At 36.1% G+C, this 24,957-nt stretch overlaps 2 protein-coding genes across 2 annotated transcripts; both read right to left on the bottom strand.

The window, feature by feature from the left end:
* Window positions 1-1,137: 1,137 nt before the first annotated feature.
* LOC113522196 (uncharacterized PPE family protein PPE54-like) lies at window positions 1,138-4,562 on the bottom strand. The gene is made up of 4 exons (XM_026907870.3): window positions 4,485-4,562; window positions 3,611-3,644; window positions 2,699-2,794; window positions 1,138-2,276 (listed from the first exon to the last, which is right to left on the bottom strand). Exons 1-4 carry the CDS (start codon window positions 4,509-4,511, stop codon window positions 1,813-1,815), a joined length of 621 nt encoding a protein of 206 aa, XP_026763671.2. The 5' UTR covers window positions 4,512-4,562; the 3' UTR covers window positions 1,138-1,812.
* A 5,292-nt stretch (window positions 4,563-9,854) lies between these two features.
* LOC116413345 (uncharacterized transmembrane protein DDB_G0289901) lies at window positions 9,855-13,417 on the bottom strand. Its single transcript, XM_031911957.2, has 4 exons — window positions 13,340-13,417; window positions 12,110-12,143; window positions 11,259-11,684; window positions 9,855-11,156 (listed from the first exon to the last, which is right to left on the bottom strand). Exons 1-4 carry the CDS (start codon window positions 13,376-13,378, stop codon window positions 10,615-10,617), a joined length of 1,041 nt encoding a protein of 346 aa, XP_031767817.2. The 5' UTR covers window positions 13,379-13,417; the 3' UTR covers window positions 9,855-10,614.
* Between the last annotated feature and the right edge of the window lie 11,540 nt (window positions 13,418-24,957).

The following is a 24,957-nucleotide window of genomic DNA, read 5'->3' as shown; positions in this document are numbered from 1 at the left end:
CGTCAGCTCGTTTGCCATTCTGAGTTGTATAAAAAAAAAATTAATCATACAATGAAATATTAATCAATACAAACGCAATGTGAACCCTCCACTAGATGGAGTGACGACCTCAAATGCAGGGATGCAGTGAATGCAGGTCGCTCAGGGCCGTTTCTTGTGGCAGTCTATGGTGGGTGGCCTATGTTCAGCAGTGGACAGATAATGATGATGATATATTAAAATTATATTTGATAAAAATTTTATGATACTGTATATGTTATGATCAGGCGACAGAGGAATAACACCTGAATCCTCAGGAATGGCAACGCATGGGGGGTACAGTATGTGTACAGAAACAGTATACTCTGTTATGTTCATGGTACTGCTCATGTCTATAGGCGACGGTTACCACTTTCCATCAGGTGGGCCGTCAGCTTGTTTGCCATTCTAAGTTGTACAAAAAAAAAATTGTCCGCAGTAAAGGCATAATTGTAGTGTGTTTCCCATCTTTATCACCATCAACTCTTGAATATAGGCCTCCTATATTTTTGTACAAATACTTATCAATTTCAAAAGTACCGTTTTTTTACTATTAGAACAAGCCGATTATCGACTACTAACCGTAAGCATATTTGCTTATATATATTTGTGATATATTTGTCATCATCCGTTTAGCATATCAGCCGTTAATTGTCTACTGTTAGTGCCTTCACCTAATTGTAATCTTAAGGAGTCATTTATAAATATAAAAACACCTAATTTTGGTCAAAATATTCTTGTTTGTAATAGTTTCGACGTTTATTTATATAATTAAGCTTGTTAACTCAAAAATGTTTAAGAAATAGCACAAAATACTTCGCCAAGGACTAATCTTAAATCTCGGAATTTCAATTCGTTGGAAGAGTTTAGCTTAATTGGTTAAATAGTTTGAAAAACAGTAACACCACCATGCATATCACAGGATACGATTTCTACTATACCATTCCTAAAGAATACAGTTTTGGTGCCTCTGTACCCTCTAACTCCATTGCTTTATCCCTTGAAATGGGAACACAACCATACAGCAGAGTCATACGAGGGACCAAAACAGACGGTATCCTCTATTTTCAAGGTATCCTAATACTAAAATATCTAACTCTTAAAAAAAAAAACAATAAATTAATAATGAACATTTATTGACAGAAATTGAAAAAAAAGAACAAAAGAAAATATCTGTATTTATATTAAATTAACTTTGAGGAAACAAATAATAAACAGTATTTGCTGTACTATGTTTGACACTACGTACTATGATATTTGAGAATGGATACAGTTCACAGACATTGCAATTTATTATAAAGTTAACACAACTTCGGTACTTTAACATGATTTCCGCTGTAACATGGATGGTCCGCTTCATTAAACTGAGTATCTGGACAAAGTCAGATGTTGAGTGATACATTGGCTCTACAGAAAAACAACGCAAGCGAGTTCTCTACAAAACTAAGACTGTCGTTCCATATTGAATAGACGGATTAACTCTTTTATGAACATGATAGAAGTCAATAAAATAGTTTAGCGTCACTTAAGCTGAATATAATGGATACTTATCTTTGGAGTTATCGTTTTATTCCTCGTTAGAAACCCAGTTGAAGTCTCTATCGCTAGAACTATTATATCAATCACAATAGTGATCACTATTGTAATTGCTGATGCGTTTCATTAGAAGTTTTGGTTCTCAAATTGTTTTAATTACTGCCGGAAACAGTGTTAGAAATACCGTTTTTGTATAAACTAGGAGCTGTATTGATTGATTTATCATAATGGCCAAGGTTGCTGAGTATAAACCGGTGTTTATACCACTGGTGTTACCGGAACGCCGCTGGAATATAAACCGGAGTTTACACCGTTTGAGACACTGGTTCTCTCATAGCCGTTGGAGTATAAACCGGAGTTTACACCGGTTGCGATACCGGATCTCTCATAGCCGTTAGTGAAACCGGAGCTTACACCGGTTGAGCTAACGGATCTGCGAAGGCCGTAGTTGTATAAACCGGAATTTAAGCCATTTGCGATACCGGTAGTGCCAAGGCCGTTAGGGTATAAACCGGAATTTAAGCCACTTGCGATACCGGTAGTGCCAAGACCGTTAGAGTATAAACCGGGGTTTACACCGCTTGAGACATCAGCAGCGTTAACACCGGTGGAATATAAACCGGGATATAATCCGTTTACGTAACCAGTTCTTTCAAGAGTGTTGGTGTATGAATCGATGCCTGTACTGCCCAAGACACCGTTGCTGCCTAAGCCGCCATATCCTGCAAAATATTCAATACACATTAATTTCAATAAAATAGAATTATAATTTCAAAATAATTAAGAAACATGTCGTCATGAAAATAGATAGGATAGATTATTATTCTGCAAACAAGAATCCGTTTGTATTTCTTTTATGTAATTTAGAATGGCAAACAAGCTGACAGTCCACCTAACGGAAAGTGGCAGTCGTCGCCTATAGATGTATTTGCATTTTACATCTGAACTTGAGTCAGAGGCTGCAATGCCGTCTACCATGCTAGATACTATAGAGACTCCTATTGCACCTATCTCTCCTTCTAATGCAGCAACACCCAGCACTCACAGAATTTCCATTAGCAAAATCCAATTCAGCTTCACTTGGTACCAATTCTAGTTTAGATTCCAGTGTCAACTCCCAATATAGATAATGCTTTAATATTACCTAAGTTGCTAACTCCTGCTGGATATACACCATTAAGTCCATTTACACCTAAACCGGTAGCTCCCTCTACTCCACCGGCTACTTCCCCGCCAATATCTGTTGGCAAAACAAAATTGCAGATTGAGATATATTTTCCTTCACTTGGGTACTAGCTTAAAAATCCAAGTGTCCTTGTCCAAATCCTTCAGTAATTCATTCAATATTTCACATTATCATATTTTACCCGACTGTAAAATGAAAAAGAAAATTAATAATATGGTCAGATTTTGTTCTGCCTTGTGGTCCTATATAAAAATAAGCTACCACATCCTTTACCATGGTTGTCTTAAGAGACAACTAAGGAATTTTACTGATTAAGAAGGCAGTGCGAGAAGGGGAGAGGGGCAACAGCGTCCTTCTTGAAATATCGCCAAAGCAAAAGGCAACTATGGGCAAAATCCTCCAAGAGGGAGGTCTAGCCTGGTCAATTAGAATAAATTATGTTATGAGAAATAAGGCAACGAACATTCAGGGGAACCGCCCAGAACATCCAGATCCAAGCCAATTTTTTTTAATGGATTATAATGGAGTAATAACCTTGCCTGCGCTATCGAAGGCTAACAGTGGCAGCAAGTCAGTTAGTCCATCATGACGAATTTAACAAAAAGTCAATCACAATGGTTTCCATCAGGAATACAAATGAGGTCGATCTGATTAGGTATATTGCTAGCAGTGGGTTGCTAACTTCTATTTTTCCGACCCAAGCCAATTTACTAAAATTCGTTACTAACTTAGCTCGATCAGGAGACAAATTCGAAATGTCATTTACGCAAACGAGAATCCCGTGACGCAGTGGTGGTTTGCGTAAATGCGTCATTAGAAATCAATTAAATGTAAATGAGTTAATCAATTCAGATGTAGGTAGGCACTTACCAGAGACTAATGGGGAGCAAACGGCAGAGCCGATCTGTAAAATAAAATCAGTCGATTTATTGCAAGAAAACACACAAGTGAACTGACAATCCAGTTCTTTTATTTGCATCTTGGAACGGTCAACAAGCTGACGGTCCAGCTGATGGAAAGTGGCAACCATCGCCTATAGTTAAGCTAAATCCTGAAGATTAGATGTTATTTCTCACAGTAATTTTACTTTGACCTTTCGTCAGTTTATTGTTGTTTTCAAACGATATAGGTTTTAAAAGGTCTTTTATTATTATTTCAGCCGTTAACTGTCAATTTTTGAACAAAAACCTCCTCCATAAAGGGAGTTTCGCCAGTAATCAACAAGCTTGACAGGGAGGTTTGCAACCGCAATTAGGCTTTGGTAATGTTTTAAGAGAGACGCTGCTGCCCATCCTTTAACCATTAAGTTCTCTTAGTTGCCTCTCATGATACCCACGGGAAAGAAATAGGTAATTCGTTCTATGCCGGAACCATACGGGCTAAAGGTCTTATGGTCATAAATGGTCTTTGAAAGAAATATTCAGTACCGCTAGTAGAAATTCAGTTCATAGAAAGCTAAAATGATATTAATAATAAAGGCGTTGTGGTTCTGGCATAGAATAGGCCACCCCTTTCTTTCTCGTGGGTGTCGTAAGAGACAATTAAGGGAGGGCGAGGAATGGGTAGGAGTGTTCCTGTTAAAACATCTCTAAAGCCTAACTGGGGTTGCCAATCCGCCTGTTAAGCGTTGCAACTTCTGGAAAAGCTTATGTAATTAAGTGGATAGTTGAAGGCGTGTACGATGATGATGCGCTATGATAAATTTAAATATAAAATGATGATAGTAATAATAATAGTATATTACCAGAGCGAGAAGCAGAGCGAACCTCATGTTGGCAAACTTGGTGAATCTCTTGCGGATGTCTCCAAACTTATGGAAAAATTTCCGCTCGCACCTTTAATATACCGACTGTAACAATGAGTCTGACGCAGTTAGCATTATGTTTGTTTGTTGAATTGTATTAGTAATATATTGAATACTAATGTAAATAAACAGGCTTTTAAATTTACAGTATGTACCTCAAGTAAACAGGCAGACTTATGTATGTATATCTATATATAATCAAAGGTATTCTGTCCGTTGTTCTATAGTAAATAAAAAAAGGATTGAATGTCTTAGTGTACACATGTTGCTTTCTTAAGGGATCAGCTTTAAGAAAGCTGCATATATACTTAATCTTAAATACGCCATTGAGCATATGTTCTATGATTAACGTATCAGTTCGCTACTAAGAACTAAGGAACTACTAGTTTTTTTTAGAATGGCAAACAAACTGACGATCCACCCGATGGAAAGTGGTAACCGTCGTCTATAGCCTTATGGCTACTGCTTATGCAGTACCATGGACATAATAGAGTATACTGTTTCGGCCATGAAACCCCCCATGCGTTGCTATTACTGAGGACTCAAGTGTTATTCCTCTGTATCCTGTAAATTCACTGCCATATCTCACCCTTCAAACCGAAACACAGCCATGCAAACACAACTGCTTCACGGTAGAAACACGAATGAGGCAGAGGTGCACAAGCAAACTACTTTTGAGTAAAGTCTTTCTCTGGTCAAAACAACTACTAGAAACTAGTAACACATTAAAGTTCCAATTTTTGCGTTGAATGGTTTATGGTTTACTAGCTTTTACCAGGGATTATCTCCATGTCACCGGGTTAAAAAGTAGCCTACATCTTTCTCCATTCTCTATAGTTGGAGTCAAATTTAATAGTGATCGGTTAAGACGTTACGACGCTATAAAGTAACAAACAAACATACTTTTTCATTTGTAATATTAGTAAGACTAAGATTCCCAAAGAGGGTTGACGTCAGGCAGGCGGCTGGTCGTAAAACTATAGTATAAGCCAAATCCTTTAGTAATATGGATAAAGCTATATTACGCCGACCTCAAATAATAATTGGGATAAGAGAAGGAAGGTGATGTAAGGATAAGAGACAGGAATTAATGCGAGCATTTAGACAAACTGTGATAATAAGAGGAAGTTATGATAGCACTTTCCGTGTGGTCCAGGCATAGAATAGTTTTCTCCCACGAACACTCAGGTTATGGAATGAGCTCCCTGCCGAGGTTTTCCCAAGAGACTACAGCATGGAGTTCTTCAAAAGGGGAGTGAAGAGGTTTCTTCAGGGTCGGCAACGCGCGCGTAATATCTCTGGTATTGCAGGCGTTCATAAGCTACGGTAACCGCTTACCATCAGGCCGTATGTTTGTTTGCCACCTCAGTGGTATAAAAAAAATAGGCTACTCCTTCCATTCTAGTGAGTGTCGTAAGAGACGACTAAAGAAGCTTATGGTGGAAGGATGAGCGACAGCATTCCTTTTAAAATATATTTATGAGTACTTCTGTGAAAATGGATAACTTCCATGCCAGTATGGTGTATACTACACAAGAGGCTCTATCTTTGAACACGCTGTGCAGATTGTTCAGCGAGAAATCAGAATTCATGGAGCACCTAATGTGCAATTGAATCATTTTTCCATCCAGATTTTAGGACAGATCTCTAAAATCCGAAAATCCTTTAGGAACCTAAATGAATTGAGCTGAAGTATTCTTTTAAGAGTTTAAGCCTCTTAAAAACCAAAAGACCTTAATGGTCAATGGACGGGAAGGACCTAACTGCGATTGCAAACTCGCTTGCCAAACGTAGCAGCTACGGGCAAACCTCTTATAGTGGGATTTATGTTCAGCAATAGATTGTTAACGGCTGTAATGATGATGATGATGATTCTTTTAAAAAAAATATAAGCAGTTCTTCATAACGCAACATTATTACACTCGTAATGTATATAAATTACCCTAAGGTTGTCTTGAAAAGATCGCTCTCAGCAATAAGACCGCCTTACTGTACTTATACAATTGTATCGTTGTGTTTGTAAATTGTCTTGCTTATTCCTTATATTGTATAATGCAAATAAAGTATACTCATTCATTCATTTGTATTTTGTAAGAGTAGTAAGTTCCTGATCTCACATTTCGACTGCATGTCCTGAACTCTACGAGTATTTTTAATACAAATCCTTCTATTGACTCCTAATTAGATGACTGACTTTACAATATGAGTTAATCTTATTATATTTACTGGTACTTATACAATTGTATCGTTGTGTTTGTAAATTGTCTTGCTTATTCCTTATATTGTATAATGCAAATAAAGTATACTCATTCATTCATTCATTCATTTGTATTTTGTAAGAGTAGTAAGTTCCTGATCTCACATTTCGACTGCATGTCCTGAACTCTACGAGTATTTTTAATACAAATCGTTCTATTGACTCCTAATTAGATGACTGACTTTACAATATGAGTTAATCTTATTATATTTACTGGTACTACGAAATATTAAATATGAAATATTACCAGAGGGAAACCGCCTTACCGTACTTATACAATTGTATCGTTCTGTTTGTAAATTGTCTTGCTTATTCCTTATATTGTATAATGCAAATAAAGTATACTCATTCATTTATTCATTCATTTGTATTTTGTAAGAGTAGTAAGTTTTGGTTTGGTCATTTGGAGAGGATGGATGAAAGAAGAATTACGAAAGAGATTTATCGAGCAAGAATGAATGGAGATGTCGGTAGGGGCTGCCCTAGACGGACGTATGTCGACCAAATAGGCGACGTGCTGAAGAAGGGCCAAATTAAAAGTACCCGTAACCGGCGAGCGTGTATGACAAGATTGATGAATGTGGAAGAAGCGAAAGAGGTTTGTTTGAATCGAAGCATTTGGCGTTCCATTGTTTCTGCCTACCCTAATGGGAGACAGGCGTGACAGATATGTATGTATGTATGTAGTAAGTTCCTGATCTCACATTTCGACCGCATGTCCTAAACTCTACGAGTATTTTTAATACAAATTCTTCTATTGACTCCTAATTACTTTGCAATATGAGTTAATCTTATTATATTTACTGGTATTATGAAATATTAAATATGAAATATTACCAGAGGGAGACTTTGTACAAAAGTCGATTGCTTCGGTACCTCTGTCCCATTCGTGTTTCAACCGTGAAGCAGTTGTGTTTTGCATGGCTGTGTTTCGGTTTGAAGGGTGGGATATGGCAGTGAATTTACAGGGTACAGAGGAATAACACCTGAGTCCTCAGGAATGCCAACGCGTTGGCGAAAACTGTCCGACTTGACCCACTGAAACTGCGCAGAGATGTTGCATCTCTGTGCATCTTCTACCGAATTTATCATGGGGAGTGTTCTGAGGAATTGTTCGGATTGATACCTGCTGCTGATTTTCACCACCGTACAACCCGCCACAAACTAAAGTTTCATCCCAATCATCTGGACGAGTGAAGTAAAAAAAAAAAAAAACAGTATACTCTGTTATGTCCATGGTACTGCTCATGTCTATAGGCGACGTTTACCACTTTCCATCAGGTGGACTGTCAGCTTGTTTGCCATTCTAAGTTGTATAAAAATATATATATATTTGATACACATCCATGTGTGTATCATGATTAAGCGATGAAACATACTGTAATTATGCCTATACTACGAAAGGCATTTTTTTTTTCAAGTGAGGCGTCAGGTTGTTTGCCATTCTAAGTTGTATAAAAAAAAATATTAGGTTATAACAAATTTGTAACATATTGTGCGGACTTAACCCTTAAAGGGATTTAGATTTCATTTTATTATTCTTTCATAAATTTTATCACCATTAACATTATATCGACCGTTAATTGTCCACTTTTGAACATAAGTCTTCCCCTTGGGGAGTTTTGCCATTAGTTGCCACGATTAGCAGGCGGGTTGTCAATTGTTTAGGCTTTGGTGATATTTCAAGATGGACGCTACTGCTCATTCCTCGATCATTAAGTTCCCTTAATCACGACAGCCACAGGAAAGGAAGGGTTGGCTCATTCTATACCGGAACAACAGGGTTATAAATTTTGTGATAGTAAATAATTCAGCAATTTCAGTGGCTTAAATTATAGATTTTTTTAAAGATATAAGATATATATATATATATATATATATATATATATATATATATATATATATATATATATATATATATATATATATATATATATATATATATATATATAAAATACATATATATATAAGATATATGTATTTTGATGTGGTATATCCAATTTATACATTTATTTATATATATATATCCCGTGTAAAAAAGACGTTTATTTCTTTATTTTATACTTTATTGCACCAAGTAAAAAAAAATACAGTAAATATTAATGAGAAGTGCTACAAAAGGCGGCCTTATTGCTTACAATCTCTTGCAGACAACCTTTGGGTAAAGGACATTGAGAAAAAGAAAAATAGAAACATATATATATATATATATATATATATATATATATATATATATATATATATATATTTACCATTAAGGTGTATGTGAGCGCAATTTTGGTATTGACAGGGAGGAAATTAGGTAACCATGACACAGTGTTATCAAAAATAATGCCAAGATATATTACTTTTTTTCTGGTAATCTATTAAAATTTCATTAAAAATTACAAGCGGAAGATTGTTTAAGAAAATTCTTGTGTTTTTAATGAGTCATTTATTACTGTAAAAGCTCCCAATTATGGTTAAAATATTTATTGATTATTAGAGTAATTAAATACCTAGTTTATTCGAGTCAGTACTCGAGACAGCCTGACACAATTTACTAAAATTATAATAAGGACATTCTAAAAGTAAATGTGTATTAAAAAGTATAATAATATGTAGAGTTTGCATTGGCTGGTCGTCAATAGTATTAACGTTTATTTATATGATTGAAAATGTTCAAGAAACAGAACAGAATTCTTCCTGTGATAAATGCAGAGCTATTCCCGAGAACTAATCTTAGACCTCAGAAGTTAAATTGATTTTTTCAATCTTAAGTTTAGTTTAATTAGTTAAATAATTTGAAAAACAGTAATAGTTCTATGCATGTCACAAAATACAATTTCTACCATACCCCTTACATATAGTCATTCCTAAAGAATGGAATTTTGTGTCTCTGTACCCTCTAACTCCATTGCTTTATCCCACTTTTGAAATCGAATCGAAGCACGGTGTCATGCGAGAAATCACAAACAGATCCAAACCGTACAGAAAATTTCACTCAAAAAACTCAAGGTATCCTAATATTTAAAGATTAAACTCTTTTAAAAAGTAATAATAAAAAACGAAAAATTTGTAATGAGCATTTATTGATAGAAACAGAAAAAAAATTAACAAAAGGAAATATCCTTTTCAATGATCTAAATTGACTTTGAGGAAACAAATAACAAACAGTAATTATTGTACTATAATAGACACTACGTACTATTTGAGAGTAGGAACAGTTCAAAGACATTACAATTCATTAAGTAACATTAAGACAACTTCGGTACTTTAACATGATTTCCGCTATAATATGGATGGTCCGATTCATTGAACTGAGCATCCGAACAAAGTCAGAGATTGAGTAATATAATGGCTCTACAAAAAAACAACGCAAGCGAGTTTCCTGCAAAACTATAACTATCGTTCCATACTGACTAGACGAATTGTTGCTTTTCTGTTTGTCATCACTTGAGCTGATTGTAGTGGATACCCATCTTCGAAGTTATCGCTTTATTTCTCATTAGAAATTCAATTAAAGTCTCCATTGCTAGAACTATTTGAACTCCTATTAGAATTGTTGCTTGCGTTTGGATCGGAGGTTCTATAGATTGAGCTGTTTTCCTTACTGTCGAAAGCACTGTTAGAATTGACGTTTCAATATGAACTGGAGCCTGTATCGCTTGAGCTATCGATTCTACATTTTTCATTGCTTGAAGTATTAGAATTGTTGTTTGAAGTGCTTTTGGAATCACTGCTGATATTGCTTCTTGAGTTTGAATCGATGTTTCCATTGATGGAGTAATTTTAATTACTGTAGGAAACACTGACAGAATTTCCGTTTTAGAATTAATCGGAGTAGGAGTCGGAGTTTGCGTTGCTTGAGCTACCCGAACTGCCAAGGCCGTCGGAGAAGGAACCGGAGTTAGCACCGCTTGAGCTACCGGAACTGCCAAGACCGCTGGAGAATGAACCGGAGTTGGCGCCACTTGAGCTACCTGAACTGCCAAGGCTGCTGGAGTATGAATCGGAGTTTGCATCGCTTGAGCTACCTGAACTACCAAGGCCGCTGGAGAAGGAACCGGAGTTTGCATCGCTTGAGCTACCTGAACTACCAAGGCCGCTGGAGAAGGAACCGGAGTTTGCATCGCTTGAGCTACCTGAACTACCAAGGCCGCTGGACACGGAACCGGAATTAGCACCGCTTGAGCTACCTAAGACGCCAAGGCCGCTAGAGGATGAACCGGAATTGGCACCACTTGAGCTACCTGAACTGCCAAGGCCGCTGGAGGATGAACCGGAGCTAGAACCTCTTGAGCTACCTGAGCTGCCAAGGCCGCTGGAGCTTGAACCACTACTAGAACCACTATTGGAGCTTGAGGCGCCATTTCCTGCAAAATATTGAATACAATTCAATTTCATTTGAATAAACGTATAATTAAAAAAAAAAACTCGAATTAGCTGATTCATGATAGATAAGATAGAATATTTACCGGCAGACAGGAATCCGCTTGCATCGCCAGCTGCCCTTGCGCCTGCATTTGCTGCAGAACCTGCAGCCCCAAAACCTGATTCAGCTCCAATTGAAGCTGCATCCCCAGCTCCGCTGGCAGCTGAAGATATATCAGAGGATGCAGTGTTGCCTGCAATGTTAGCTGCTCTAGAGGCTCCTGATGCACCAACAGATGCAGCATCAGTGGCAGCACCGACAAAGTTGCCACTAGCAACATCGGATGCAGCTTCACTTGCTGCACCGATTCCAGCTTCGATTCCAGTTGAGGCTAAACCAGCACCTCCCAATAAAGATGACGATCCAATATGGCCTGCGGCGCCAGCTCCTGCTTCAATAGCACCTCCGAATCCACCTGCACCTGCACCGATAGCTCCCTCTATCCCTCCGGCTGCATCCCCACCAATGCCTGTTGATATAATGGATTTATAGATTAACTGAAGGTTTTCATTGAGTTAGGTACTGGCTTAAGAATATATACAATAGTATCCTGTGTTAGCTTAGAATAATATGATTGAATTTCATGAATTTTGTTATCTTATTTTTCATGTGGTGCAGAGTAAGAATAAAATAACGACAGGATTAATGGGACAAAACACAGTACACCAGCGCAAGAGAAGGAGATCTTGAAACATAGATGCCTAGTAACATCCTCTTATAACAATGGAGAATCTCTTCAATCAAGATTCAATCGAGAATCAAGGAGGTTCTTATGAAATTTGTGCCAAGTTGTGAGCTATTCAAGTTTTGGCTTTTTATATATATATACCATGAAGCCCAGTATAATTAGATATAATTAAATTAGTCTGTTATAAAATGTAGGCGAATACTTACCAGCGAATGATGGGTAGCAAACGGCAGAGCCGACCTGCAAATAAAAAGATTATGATAATTGTAAGGAAACACATACGAATTAAAGCTGGCCATGTGGTCCCAGCATAGAATAGACCACCCCTTCCTGTCCTGTGGGTGTCGTAAAAGGCGATTAAGAAAGGGCGAGGGATGAGCAGCAGTTTCTCTTAAAACATCTCCAAAGCCTAACTGTGGTTGCTAATCCACCTGCCAAGCGTAGCAACTAATGGCAAATCCCAAAAGAGGGAGACTTATGTTCAGCAGTGGATAGTTAAAGGATGATAATAAAGATGGCATACGAATTAAGGACTTTATCAATTTTTAAACAGTTCGGTAAGACAAACAAGCTAACTGATAGGAAGCGGTAATGATCGTCTATGGTCTTAAAAGACATGGTGGATATCACAGAGTGCACTATCCTTAGCAAATTTATTATTAACAAATAATGAATTAATTATACCAAAATTAGCGGACCTTTCAACTGTGCTTTAAACTTCGAGGTCTGAAGAAAAGCCGATTTCGCTGTAATATGGAAGGAATCTTTTCCAAATACTTTTTGTAAGCATAAACACTTTAAATCTGATCTACAGAATTTTTAAGATAGTGAAGGTAGGTGAAGTCAAAAGATTGCAATGGATCGAAAAGAGACAGGTTTAGAAATAAACTCATAGACGATATGGGATATGATATTCCAAAAGTGCTTAGAGGTTACAGATGTAGTCAAAGCATTTTAGCTTCGGCATTCATTCGAGCGTCAACTCATTGTGATCAAGCACATTGAAAGGATTTTTTCTATGACTCGTGGAGAGGAATTAAACTAACAAAACAGGCTCCTTTCCCATTCAATTAGCTTAATGGTCTCATGAACAAGATTGCGGACATTTAATTTGATCCGGATTATCCAATAATAAAATTTTATTGTATTTAATATTGGTCGTGTGATCCCGTTGTAGAATAGGCCACGCCTTCCTGTGCCGTGGGTGTCGTAAAAGGCGACTAAGGGAGAGCGAGGGATGGGCAGCAGCATCCTTCTTACTCCAAAGCTTAACTACGGTTGCCAATCCGCCTGCCAAGCTTGGCAGCTACTGGCAAAACCCCACAAGTAGGAAACTTATGTGATATTTTATATACTAAGTGATTCCTAAGGGAGCCAAATGGGAAATTGTTTCTTTCTTAGTTGGTAACAAATAAATAAATAAAATTGTCAATTACCAGAGCGAGAAGCAGAGCGAACCTCATGTTGGCGATCATGGTGAATCTCTTGCGGATGTCTCCAAACGTATGGAAATTTGCTACCTGGTACCCTTAATATACTACCTGCAACAATGTGTGTGACGCATTTAACAGTCTATTTGTTCATGTTGTATTGTATTAATAATAGTTCGGACACTAATGTAAATAAATAGGCTTTTAAAATTACACACAGCTCAAGGTAACAAGTGGGCTTATAATTATATAAAACTAAAGGTGGTCTGCCTATTGTGTTGCTGGAAAATTTATAGGAAGAAATTATTTCATATTTCCAATAGTGTTATTTTTCCTTTAATTTTGTTATTTTAACACTGGCTGATGAGGACCAAAGATAGATATTTCATTCTATTTAGCATTCTAAATTTAAATTATAAAATGTTACATTAACAATTTGTTTTTGCTTGTAACTAATATTTATGAGAACAGGAAAATATTTGTTACTTTAACAGGCAAAAATTACATACACAGGATTATTATATATGATTGACTCTAGTCAAGAAGACACGGATTTTGCATTTAATGACCACGCTTGGCAGATGGGTTGGCAACCGCAGTTAGGCTTTGGTGATGCTTGAATGAGGATGTTGCTGCCCATCTCTCGATAATTAAGCTCAGTTAGTGGCCTCTTACGACACCCATGGGAAAGGAAGGGGTGGCCCTTCTATGCCGAGTTCACACAATATATTATACACTAGCGGTCCGTTCCGGCTTCACACGGATGGACATTACAACGTTTTACATTTTTATCTGATCCTAACAGATATCTATTTCATAGATGTGCCCGTCTCTACCTGACCCTCTCCCGCACCGCTACAATGCCTGACTAGCTAGCCACGCGGCCGACACGGCGCAGGCGGCGAGCGGCGCCTTTTCTATATCTGATTTTTTAACATAATATCTTTCGAATGGAATATACCTACGATTTGAAAAATTCAAAAAGTAATCTGCAGGTATTGAAAAAATTTTGATTACAAAATAATTTATTTGAATAAGGATTACCAAATAGGTATGAATAACATGTACAATGCGACAGCGTTATTTTTCTATTTCTGTGACTTATTAAATTCGTAATATCTATTGAATGGAATAGCCGATTTGAACAATTTAAAAAGTAATCTACATAAATTGAAACAGTTTTGAAAACAATATGATTTATTTGAATAAGGATTTAAACAGAAGTATGAATAACATGGTGTAATTTTGGTCGGTATTTCTATCAACTTTTAAAATGTAAAAAGTGGTTATTGTAACATAACGATAATAGTTGGATATAGTGTCGCGAAGTTTTTTATAGTTATTGATATTTTCTTCAATATTGTAAAACATACTTTTGTTCTGTCATAAATAGTTTCCGCAGCGCACGCGACGAAAGATATTTTATAGCATTTTTCACACCTTGAGTTACGTTACTAAAGTTTTAGTAAGGATCCCTAATCTTGATATCACATTCTGTTTTGTTCCAATCGCCTCAGGAACCGTCCGTTGAGTAGCCCCCGTTTGGAGCATGCCTACTGCCCGTAACATCTCCTCTCTTGTTAAATGGCGCCGCTGCATGATGAAAACAGTCGCATAAATTTCGAATCAATCACTAACTTGCTATAAAACAATAATTTGACAAAAAGATTTCCAAAAACTATGATGGGTAAATTGAAACATTCGAATTTCACCTTAGTAATGCCGCGCAAATCAATTGTTTTAATTATTTTTACAAATTCAAATTAAGAATCGTTAAAAAAGACCTATAAGATATCTTCAAAAACAAAGGTCAGTATTTTTAAAAGTTTAAAACTTTATATGAAATATCCCTAGACGGTGTTGAGGTGTGTATATATATGTATATATGCATATCCCTTTATATTTATGTATGTATTATTTATTTTATTAGCTATACATTGTTAGTTGTTATTTTCTCTACCTATCTCTAATTTTATAATGTAGTACCGCGTTCGTGATTCCCTGTTCACCCCAAAGGTTGACTGGTAGAGAATGCTACTAGCATCGAGTCCACCTTTTGGACCTCATTTTATTTTGGTCAATAAAGTTATTTAAATAAATACGGGCGCCCACCTTCTCAGTGAAATATTTTCTTGTATTTGTTTGTATTTATAATAAATTTACTATTGTAATCTTTTAGAGGAAACAAGAAAGAGTATTTATCTTTTTTTTTTTACAACACAGGGGGCAAACGAGCATGCGGCTCACTCCCCATGATAAATTCGATAGAAGATGCACAGAGATACAACATCTCTACGCAGTTTCAGTGGGTCGAGCCGGACAGTAAGACGCCGATCGTCAACAATTCGAGCTGCTTGACTTTGAATGCGGTCTAACGGAAGGAGTTGGTACTGTGGCGCTCCTGTCCACAGGTGAAAACAGTATTCCATGTGTGGCCTCACTTGAGCTTTACACAGTTTCAGGCGGTTTTCCGGCGTGAAATACCGTCTCACCCTTGAGCACCCCCAACTTTTTGGAAGCTATCTTAGCTTTTTCCTCCAGATGACCGCAAAACTGGACATCGCTAGATATATCGACGCCAAGAATCCCCAGACTCGACTTATTATCGAGGGAAGTGCCCTGAAAGTGAGGAACGGGCCCGGAAGTGAGTGCGGTGAACGCGCAGACTTATGTCTTCTTAGGGTTAAAGTGAATAAGATTGCGTTCGCCCCAGATCGAAACTTTATCGAGTAAAGTTTTGATTTCAGACACAAGTCTGTTCCGGAGCTCATCGGTAAGTGCCCGCGAGATCTTTGCATGACCGGTGTTAAATGCATCTCCTGTACTGTCATCTGCATAACAATGAATATCACTGATCTGTAACATATCATTGATATGCAGAAGAAACTGTGTCGAAAATAGTACACAGCCTTGCGGGACACCAGCATTCACAGGTTTTAAGTCAGAGCATATAAAACACGCATCCCAACATGTGTGTGGACTGAATAACGGTCGGGGATTGATGACTAACACTTCATCATACTACACACCACAACACTAACACGTCATAGAACTTTTACTAGTAATAAAAGTAGGCAGTTACACATGTATTTAGTACTAGCGGCCCGTACCGGCTTCGCACGGGTGGATATTTTTACAATATTTTAAAATGTGGTTACTGTGACATAACGATAATAGTTAGACATATAGTATGGTGAAGTTTTTTGTAGTTATTGATATTTTCTTCAATATTGTAGAACATACTTTTGTTCTATCACCAATATTCTATTTCCGCTGCGCACGCGACGAAAGATATTTTATAACATTTTTTTACACCTTAAGTTACGTTACTAAAGTTTTAGTAAGGATCCCTAATCTTTTCTAGCAATAAATATAGCCTGTGTTACTCAAGGTGAACGTAGCTTTCTAATGGTAAAGAATTATTGAAATCGGAAAATTCATTTTTGAGTTCTTTTATTACAAACATACATACTCACAAAAATACAAATTTTTTCTCTTTATAATATTAGTGTAGGCAAGTAGCGGAAATAAAAAAACTAATTCCGGACATCAGTGACAGTAATATCGAATGGTCCCAGCATCGAATAGATCACTTATTCTTTTCTCGTAGGTGTCGTAAAAGTTTTTCAGGTAATTTAAAAAAAAAAACAAATGACATAAAAAGTTTAAAAATTTTTTTGGTCTTCTCTCTACGTCTACGGTCTTTAAAAAAATTTTTGACATAATCACCATATGGACCAGATAGCTTGTTTATTCAGCTTCAAATCCCTTTTTTTAAATCCTCAATACGATCATTTTTCTTTGAATGAAAAAGGGTATTTTAGTCTTTAATTAACAATATCTCTGCAACTAATGATTGCACAGAAAGTTGAAAATGGGTTCCGGAAACTTCAATAAATTTCCTACAAGAATAAGCAATAAATATTTTTACAAGCAAATACACAAGTACAGATGGGCAAAGCACCGGGTTTAAACCCGGTGCTTTGGTAAAAACCCAATAAACACCCATAAACTCCCATAATCACCCAAAAAAATAGGTTTTTACGTATTTTTTTGAAAATATGTAAGTAATACCAATAAATTATTTTTATAAATTGTATTGATCAATTCTACAATATTAAATAAAACGTTAACTAATAATATTTCAGGAAATTTTAAAAATCTATATATAATAAAATGAAAGTAATTAATTTTCAGTGTTTTCATGTTGCAGTTGATCAACATGTTGGCCTTTTGCTTCCCGTAGATACTTTAAAATTTCTTCATAACACCTCGTTCGCACACATGGCCGTATATATTTAAATTCTTGAGCCACTAACAGTCCGAAATACTCATTTCTTTTATCCTCTTCTCCATAAATTAAGCATTTAGAACAGTTTGTTTCTTCTTTCAGTAAATTTTCTTTTACTTTATCCTCGTTTTTTTCTTTGTTGCGACGACGCTGGGTAAATCATCTGGACACTGGGTCTCACTATCGCCAAATATATTTGGAGATCGGCTTCGGCTACGGCTTGGCAGACATTTTTTTCTTTCTACAATTTTAAATTAAATTTATTAGAATAAATGCTTCGAACACACGCGATCTAAGTACCTTTTGTGTTTATTATACCTTACCTACCTAGGTATAAAAAGAGTACTTACGTAGATTTTCTTTTATTAACTGTTTTATACGAAGATCTTGATCTCTCAAATTAGCATCCATTTTACTTCCAGTGATTATCAACTAAATTAATAATCCACAAAGTATTAAATAACGTTTTTATGAAATATTTAGCACAAAAACAATACCCTTTAAATATCGATCGTCAGTAACTGTGGCTGACTTACCTATATTCTAGCAAGCAGGACTGCCAGATGTGAAGGGGAAATCCCCAATAAATTGTTGCATGTGACTGATGATGTGAGCATGTTCGTTTCATAATAAAAATGTTGCCAGGTAACCAAAAAGTCGTATGTTTTTGTGCGAATTACGATCATAATCTTTACGATCGTACATTAAAAAATAGACAAATAATAGTATGAGTACGATTTAAATCGTATATCTGTCAACCCTGCTAGCAAGACAGCGACAAAATCACGTTGCATAACAATGTAGCCCAAGCTTATATCTTATGAAATATACGGAAGAGATACGGACTTAGAAAAAACAGAAATGTTGTTCTTTGTGGAAGTCATTGATGAAATTCTATGTATTTTAGCCCGCAAACTTTCTTCAAACAAAAACAGCGCCATCTAGTATCGAGTTCTGTAATTATCTCTTTGTTTATGGATTTGAAGTAAGACCGCCACGCATGCAATACATTATGACTGGGGATTCCCCTATTCGTCGACGCTGAATATGAGGCGACGACAATCACTGTCAAACGTGTTCACTATTACTCTGACTCTGGTAACGTGACTTCCTGGTAACGTGTTAGGTAGGAAAAGCAGTAAAAAAGTGCATATTAAGGGAGCAGATTTGAAATAATATTTATACTTAACAAGAAATAATTAAAGGTAAGTGGATTTTTGAATGATACAATTATATCATGATCACTTAACAATTTTAACTTAAAATTAGATGTATTATTACAAGCTTTTATTTAGCTTGCGTTATGTAAATAAAAGTATGTAGGTATGTTCGTATGTTGATGCAATTATCCTCAATCCTCAACCGACTGGGATAAAATTTTCCATACACGTTTATTTTGGATGATAGTGCATAGTTAGCTGAGAGTCGTCATTGGATAATAATGGTGGATAGCCTAAGATGTGTACTAGATATTTATTTTTAACATAATATGCGTAAGTACCTAATCGAATTAAAGAAGTTGCTGAGAAAAATACAGAACAATACGATAATAAACTAGCGTCTGCGTTTAATCCTCCGAGGAGATGTAATTTTACAAAGGTTTTTTGTATTTATTTTATTATTTTTTTAATAAATTTATTGTAAATAACAAGAAATAATCATTGTAAAAAAATAGGCACTCTATTGTTGAATTTTCGTCAGACCAACTAATCATCGTTCATTTTTTTAGGTTCAATGGGGAGACCTAAAGATTTACGCATATGGGAGCACTACCGTACTTTACCAAACAAGTCTGTTTCTTGCAAGCTTTGTAATAAGGTCTACAAATTCAGTAATGCTGCCAAAATGCTTCAACATCTTATCACTTGTCCAAAATCTCCAGAAACATTAAAAGACTCTATGAAACTTATAAAAGATAGCTCGTCCAAAACCAAAATGTCTGGACTGTCAGAGATAGAGACAAATGATTCTTTTATAAGCCCCTCGTCGTCTGCTAACACTACAATAAATGCTGAGTTTCAAGACACCGATGATCATATAAAAACAGAATTAGCGAGAGCTATATTTGTAACAGGGACGCCATTATCGATGGTGCAACATCCTTTATGGATACAATTTTTCGAAAAATTGCAACCAAAATTTAAAATACCTTCACGTAAAGCTTTAGCGACAAAATACTTAGATAAAATATATAGAGAAATGCGTTTTGAGTTAAATGAGGAACTAAATGCTTGTAGTTACTTACACCTTCAGTGCGATGGCTGGTCTAATTTAAGAAATGAAGGAATAATAAACTTTCTTATATCAAAACCTCAACCTGCATACGTTAAAAGTTTGAATACAGAAAGTAATCCTCACACTAGTGAATACCTTAGCCAAGAAGTTGAAAAAGTAATGAAAGTGTATGGAGCAAATAAGTTTCTTGTACTTATTGGCGATAACGCTAGAAATATACAAAAGGCATTCGAATTAACAAAACTCAAATATCCACATGTTGTTCCTCTCGGTTGCTGTGCACATATCCTTAACTTGTTGTGCCAAGATATTGTAAAGATACAAGAAGTAACTGTGTTTATTATGCAAGCCATAAATATAATAAAAACTGTTAAAAGGAGTCAACGATTAAGTTCCTTGTTGATAAAATCAAGGCAGGGTGAAGATTCTACACAAACACTAAAATTGCCTTGTGCTACAAGATGGGGAAGTCATGTTACTTCGTTAAAAAGTTTGAAAGCAAATAAGATAGCTTTGCAAATATTAACAGTTAGAGAAGATGTGGTAATTTCAAGAGATATTAAAGATTTAATTCTAAGTGATGATTTCTGGACGAAGACAGGGGAATGTATAAGTATTTTGGAACCAGTCACTGAAAGCATATTTTACTTAGAGAGCGACCAGAATCGTTTGCATCGCACATACATTACATTTAGAGATGTACAAGCTAAGATACGTTTTGCATTAAATGAGATTTCGACATTGAGCGAAGAAAGCAAACAGCAGATTCTAACATCAGTATCTTCAAGATGCAATATGGCAATGAGGCCAATACATTTTGCAGCATATATTCTAGACCCCAGGACTCTAGGAGTCGAACTTACTCAAGAGGAAGAACTTAAGGGTATGGAGTTTATCTACAATTTAAGCCAACACTTAAGTTTGTCAAATGTAATGGCAGATTTGGCGTGTTATAAAGCTAAAGAAAACTTTTGGGCCAGAGGATTTGTATGGAGCTCATTAGATAGCATTGAGCCCCTAATATGGTGGAAAGGTATTTGTGGTTCCACTGAGTTAAGCAAAGTAGCGATTCGTATTCTATCAGCTCCCTGTACTTCGGCAGCCACTGAGCGTTCCTTTAGTATCCAAGGCTACATACATAATAACAAAAGAAATCGACTTACAACTGAAAGAACTGAAAAAATTTCATTCATTTGTTATAACTGGAATCTTAAACATAAAGCTGAATGCGAGGACATTCAGTTTAATGAAGAAAATACCTTAGAAGCTTTCATTGAGCAAGTAAATGAACATAACAGTTTAGACGAAATAGAGCCTATCGAACCTATACAATTCATCGCTTGTAATAACTCTGAATCTGACAGTGATTGACTGTAGTTTTACATTTTACTTTCATCTCTTTCTTAATAAACTCAAAATCAAATTAAAAGTTTTTTATTCTGTAGGCTGCATAATAATATTGTCTATGTCCAGTATAGTGGACGTCTTGCGGCTGAGATGACGATGATGAAGTACAAAATCATAAACACCCAAAAATTTGGGTGTTTATGGGGTTTAAACCCAATAAACCCAAAACACCCGGTTTTTACCCACCAGACTTTAAACCCACCCAGGTGGATTGCCCATCTCTATACACAAGTCTGCGCGTTCACCGCAAAAAAGACGCCATTTGTCGTATCTCCTCACTTTCAGGGCACTTCCTTGATATAAAGTCGAGTCTAGGAATTCTGGGCGTTGATATATATTGCGACGTCCAGTTTTGCAGTCATCTGGAGGAAAAGGCTAAGATAGCTTTCAAAAAGTTAGGAGTGCTCAATAGGATGAGACGGTATTTCATGCCGGAACACTGCCTGAAATTATATAAAGCTCAAGTCAGGTCGCATATGGAATACTGTTTTCACCTATGGGCAGGAGCGCCACAGTACCAACTCCTTCCGTTAGACCGCATTCAAAGTCGGGCGGCTCGAATTATCGATAGTCAACGCCTTACTGTCCGACTTGACCCACTGAAACTGCGCAGAGATGTTGCATCTCTGTGCATCTTCTACCGAATTTATCATGGGGAGTGTTCTGAGGAATTATTTGGATTGATACCTGCTGCTGATTTTCACCACCGTACAACCCGCCACAAACTAAAGTTTCATCCCAATCATCTGGACGAGTGGCGGTCTTCCACCGTGCGTTTTTTAAGGTACTTTCTTTCACGCACAACTATTCTTTGGAATCAACTTCCAGTAGCAGTATTTCCGAACCGATACGACATCGTAACCTTCAAGAAAAGAGCATATTCCTTTTTAAAAGGCCGGCAGGACATCTGCAATGCCGCTGGTGTTGTGGGTGATCATGGGCGGCGGTAGTCACTTACCATCAGGTGAGCCGCATGCTCGTTTGCCCCCTGCGTTGTAAAAAAAATAAACTATTTTCAGAAAAAAAAAATTTACATTCTTGACATGTTTTTGAAAATGCAATAAATATAGGGCTTTTGAAGGTTTTTTGTAAAGTAAAGCGTTAAATCGAAAATATTTAGGAAACCTCTAATGTTAAGTGTACTTTTTACAGTTCAATATACCCACAAAAACCCCACAAAGTTTCAATTTAATCCATTTGGCTGTTTCTTTGTTTTACTCGATCAAATTTTTGAAAAAATTAAATGTTCACTATTTTCGTACAACAAAAGCTCATAATCTTTAGAAACTAAAAAAAGCTACAATTTGCTTTTTTTAAAATGTCTCTACCATTACTTTTCTCCGAGTTACAAAACATTGAAAAACTGTTAAACTGTTGAAAATCACCTAAATATTTTAATTTTTTTTTATCTCTTAAGTTTTTCCATTAGTGTATATATATATATATATATATATATATATATATATATATATATATATATATATATATATATTATTGCGTTTTGGGCCTTGTTTATAGACTGTACGCACCTGTTCATTACTTAAGTAAAACATTAAACACCTGTATTTAAATTAAACACAATTATTGCGAATTTGAGTTCTAGGCGTGTTGTTTGTATTGTAAATTTTATGAAAATTCTACGCTTTTGCTGAACTAGTGTTTACCCGCGACTTCGTTCTTGTGGCCGGCATATTTATTTATTTATTTGTTAGTACATATAGGTAATACATAATAATCTAATTGACTTATTGCTAGCAAGCAACACACCCTATCAGGTTGACCTCCATGCGGTTTCCCCTGGAAACTATCATGGTTAATTCTTGATGAATTCATCATGATGAGCTAACTAACCTGCCATTCCATCCTCACCTATCATCCCTCACTGATGATGCCCCGCCAGCGTACCCCGATAGCTTAGACGGGGTTACCATTCCATTATCAATCATTGAAGAATATATAAGAGTGGGGGAAAAGAGATTATTAGTAATTGAGACTGAAAATCCCATTGCTATCAATATACCCAACTAGGTTGACCTCTACGCGGTTTCCCTTGGAAACTATAATGGTTAATTCCTGATGAATTCATCATGATGGGCTAACTGGCCTGTTTTCATTCTCATCTATCACCCTTCACTGGTGCTCTGCCAGCGTATCCCGTTAGCGTAGGCGGGGTTACTATACCATTTTCACCCATAAAAAAAAATAAGTCTATGCCCTTTTTAACACCTTATAAAACGTGTATACCAAATCTCTTAGTGATTGGTTAAGCCGTTTAAGCCTTAAGAGGTAACAAAGAGACTGACTTTCATATTCTTGATATTAGTAAAGAGAATATTTAGCCGACTCCGAATAAATACTACTAAAGGTAGTCATAGGTTTTTTTTTTATTATACAACTTAGAATGGCAAACAAGCTAACGGCCCACCTTATGGAAAGTGATACCCGTCGCCTATACACATGAGCAGTACCATGGACATAACAGAGTATACTGTTTCGCCCATGATACCCCATGCGTTGCCATTCCTGAGGACTCAGGTGTTATTCCTCCGTACCCAGTAAATTCACGCCATATCCCACCCTTCAAATCGAAACACAGCCATGCAAACACAACTGCTTCACGGTAGAAACACGAATGGGACAGAGGTACCCAAGCAATCGACTTTTGTACAAAGTCTCCCTCGTACGCGATGGAGATATTGTGACTGCGCCGATATCTCCATCGCGTATGTTGCATACGTGTAAATTGATTTATTGAAGAAAATTAACATTGTTGTTCTTCTAATAGATTTTTTAAATATAAAATTCTGTTATATATATATATATATATATATATATATATATATGTATATATCCTCTAATAATATATTTTTTTATTGCTTTGTAACGTGATCTGTACAAATTGTTTTAAATGTCACTGAAGAGCAGTTAAAACTTGAGCGTCTTCAAAATTTATGTATACGGTTCATATTTGGACTTCGCAAATATGACCATGTATCCCAATATCGTACACGGCTCAAGTGGCTCTCTATCCGTCTTCGTCGTAACTGGCACATCCTTTCCCTTCTTTACTCAATTCTCTTTAATCCAGTTACCAACCCATTATTTAAAAGAACGTTTTATATTTCTTGGAGAGAGCAATTCTTATTCTTTACGTAGTACTGACAACCTCCAACTCATAATTCCCACTCATTCTTCCTCTTTCTACTCCAAATCCTTTTCCGTGCAAGCAGTTCGTTTGTGGAACTCACTCCCTACCTCTATACGGTGCGCTCAATCGTTGCCCATTTTTAAAAACTTAGTTAAAGCCCACTACCTATCCTTATAATCATTTAGTCCTACGTATTTCCAATTTTATGTGTGTTATATATATGTGTTAGTGTGGTATATTTGTATGTATTTATGCGTATATATATATATATATATATATATATATATATATATATATATATATATATATATATATATATATATATATATATATATGTATGTGTATATGACTATGCTGTCACAGATATTATTTTTTACAGATCAATTTTTTTTAACTCGCCACCTACTTATTTATGCTTTAATTCCTTCTACACAAAGGTTGTCGGGAAGAGATTGCTTAGCAATAAGACCGCCTTTTGTACTACACTATACGTATTGAAAATTGTTCAACAAATCCTGTTATGTTGATGCAATAAAGTGTTAA

This window comes from Galleria mellonella, unplaced genomic scaffold (genome assembly GCF_026898425.1).
Source record: "Galleria mellonella isolate WM207_F2 unplaced genomic scaffold, CSIRO_AGI_GalMel_v1 utg158, whole genome shotgun sequence".
NCBI lineage: Eukaryota > Metazoa > Arthropoda > Insecta > Lepidoptera > Pyralidae > Galleria > Galleria mellonella.
The sequence above is the reverse complement of the archived record's forward strand: the minus strand, read 5'-3'. Positions and strand labels throughout refer to the sequence as shown.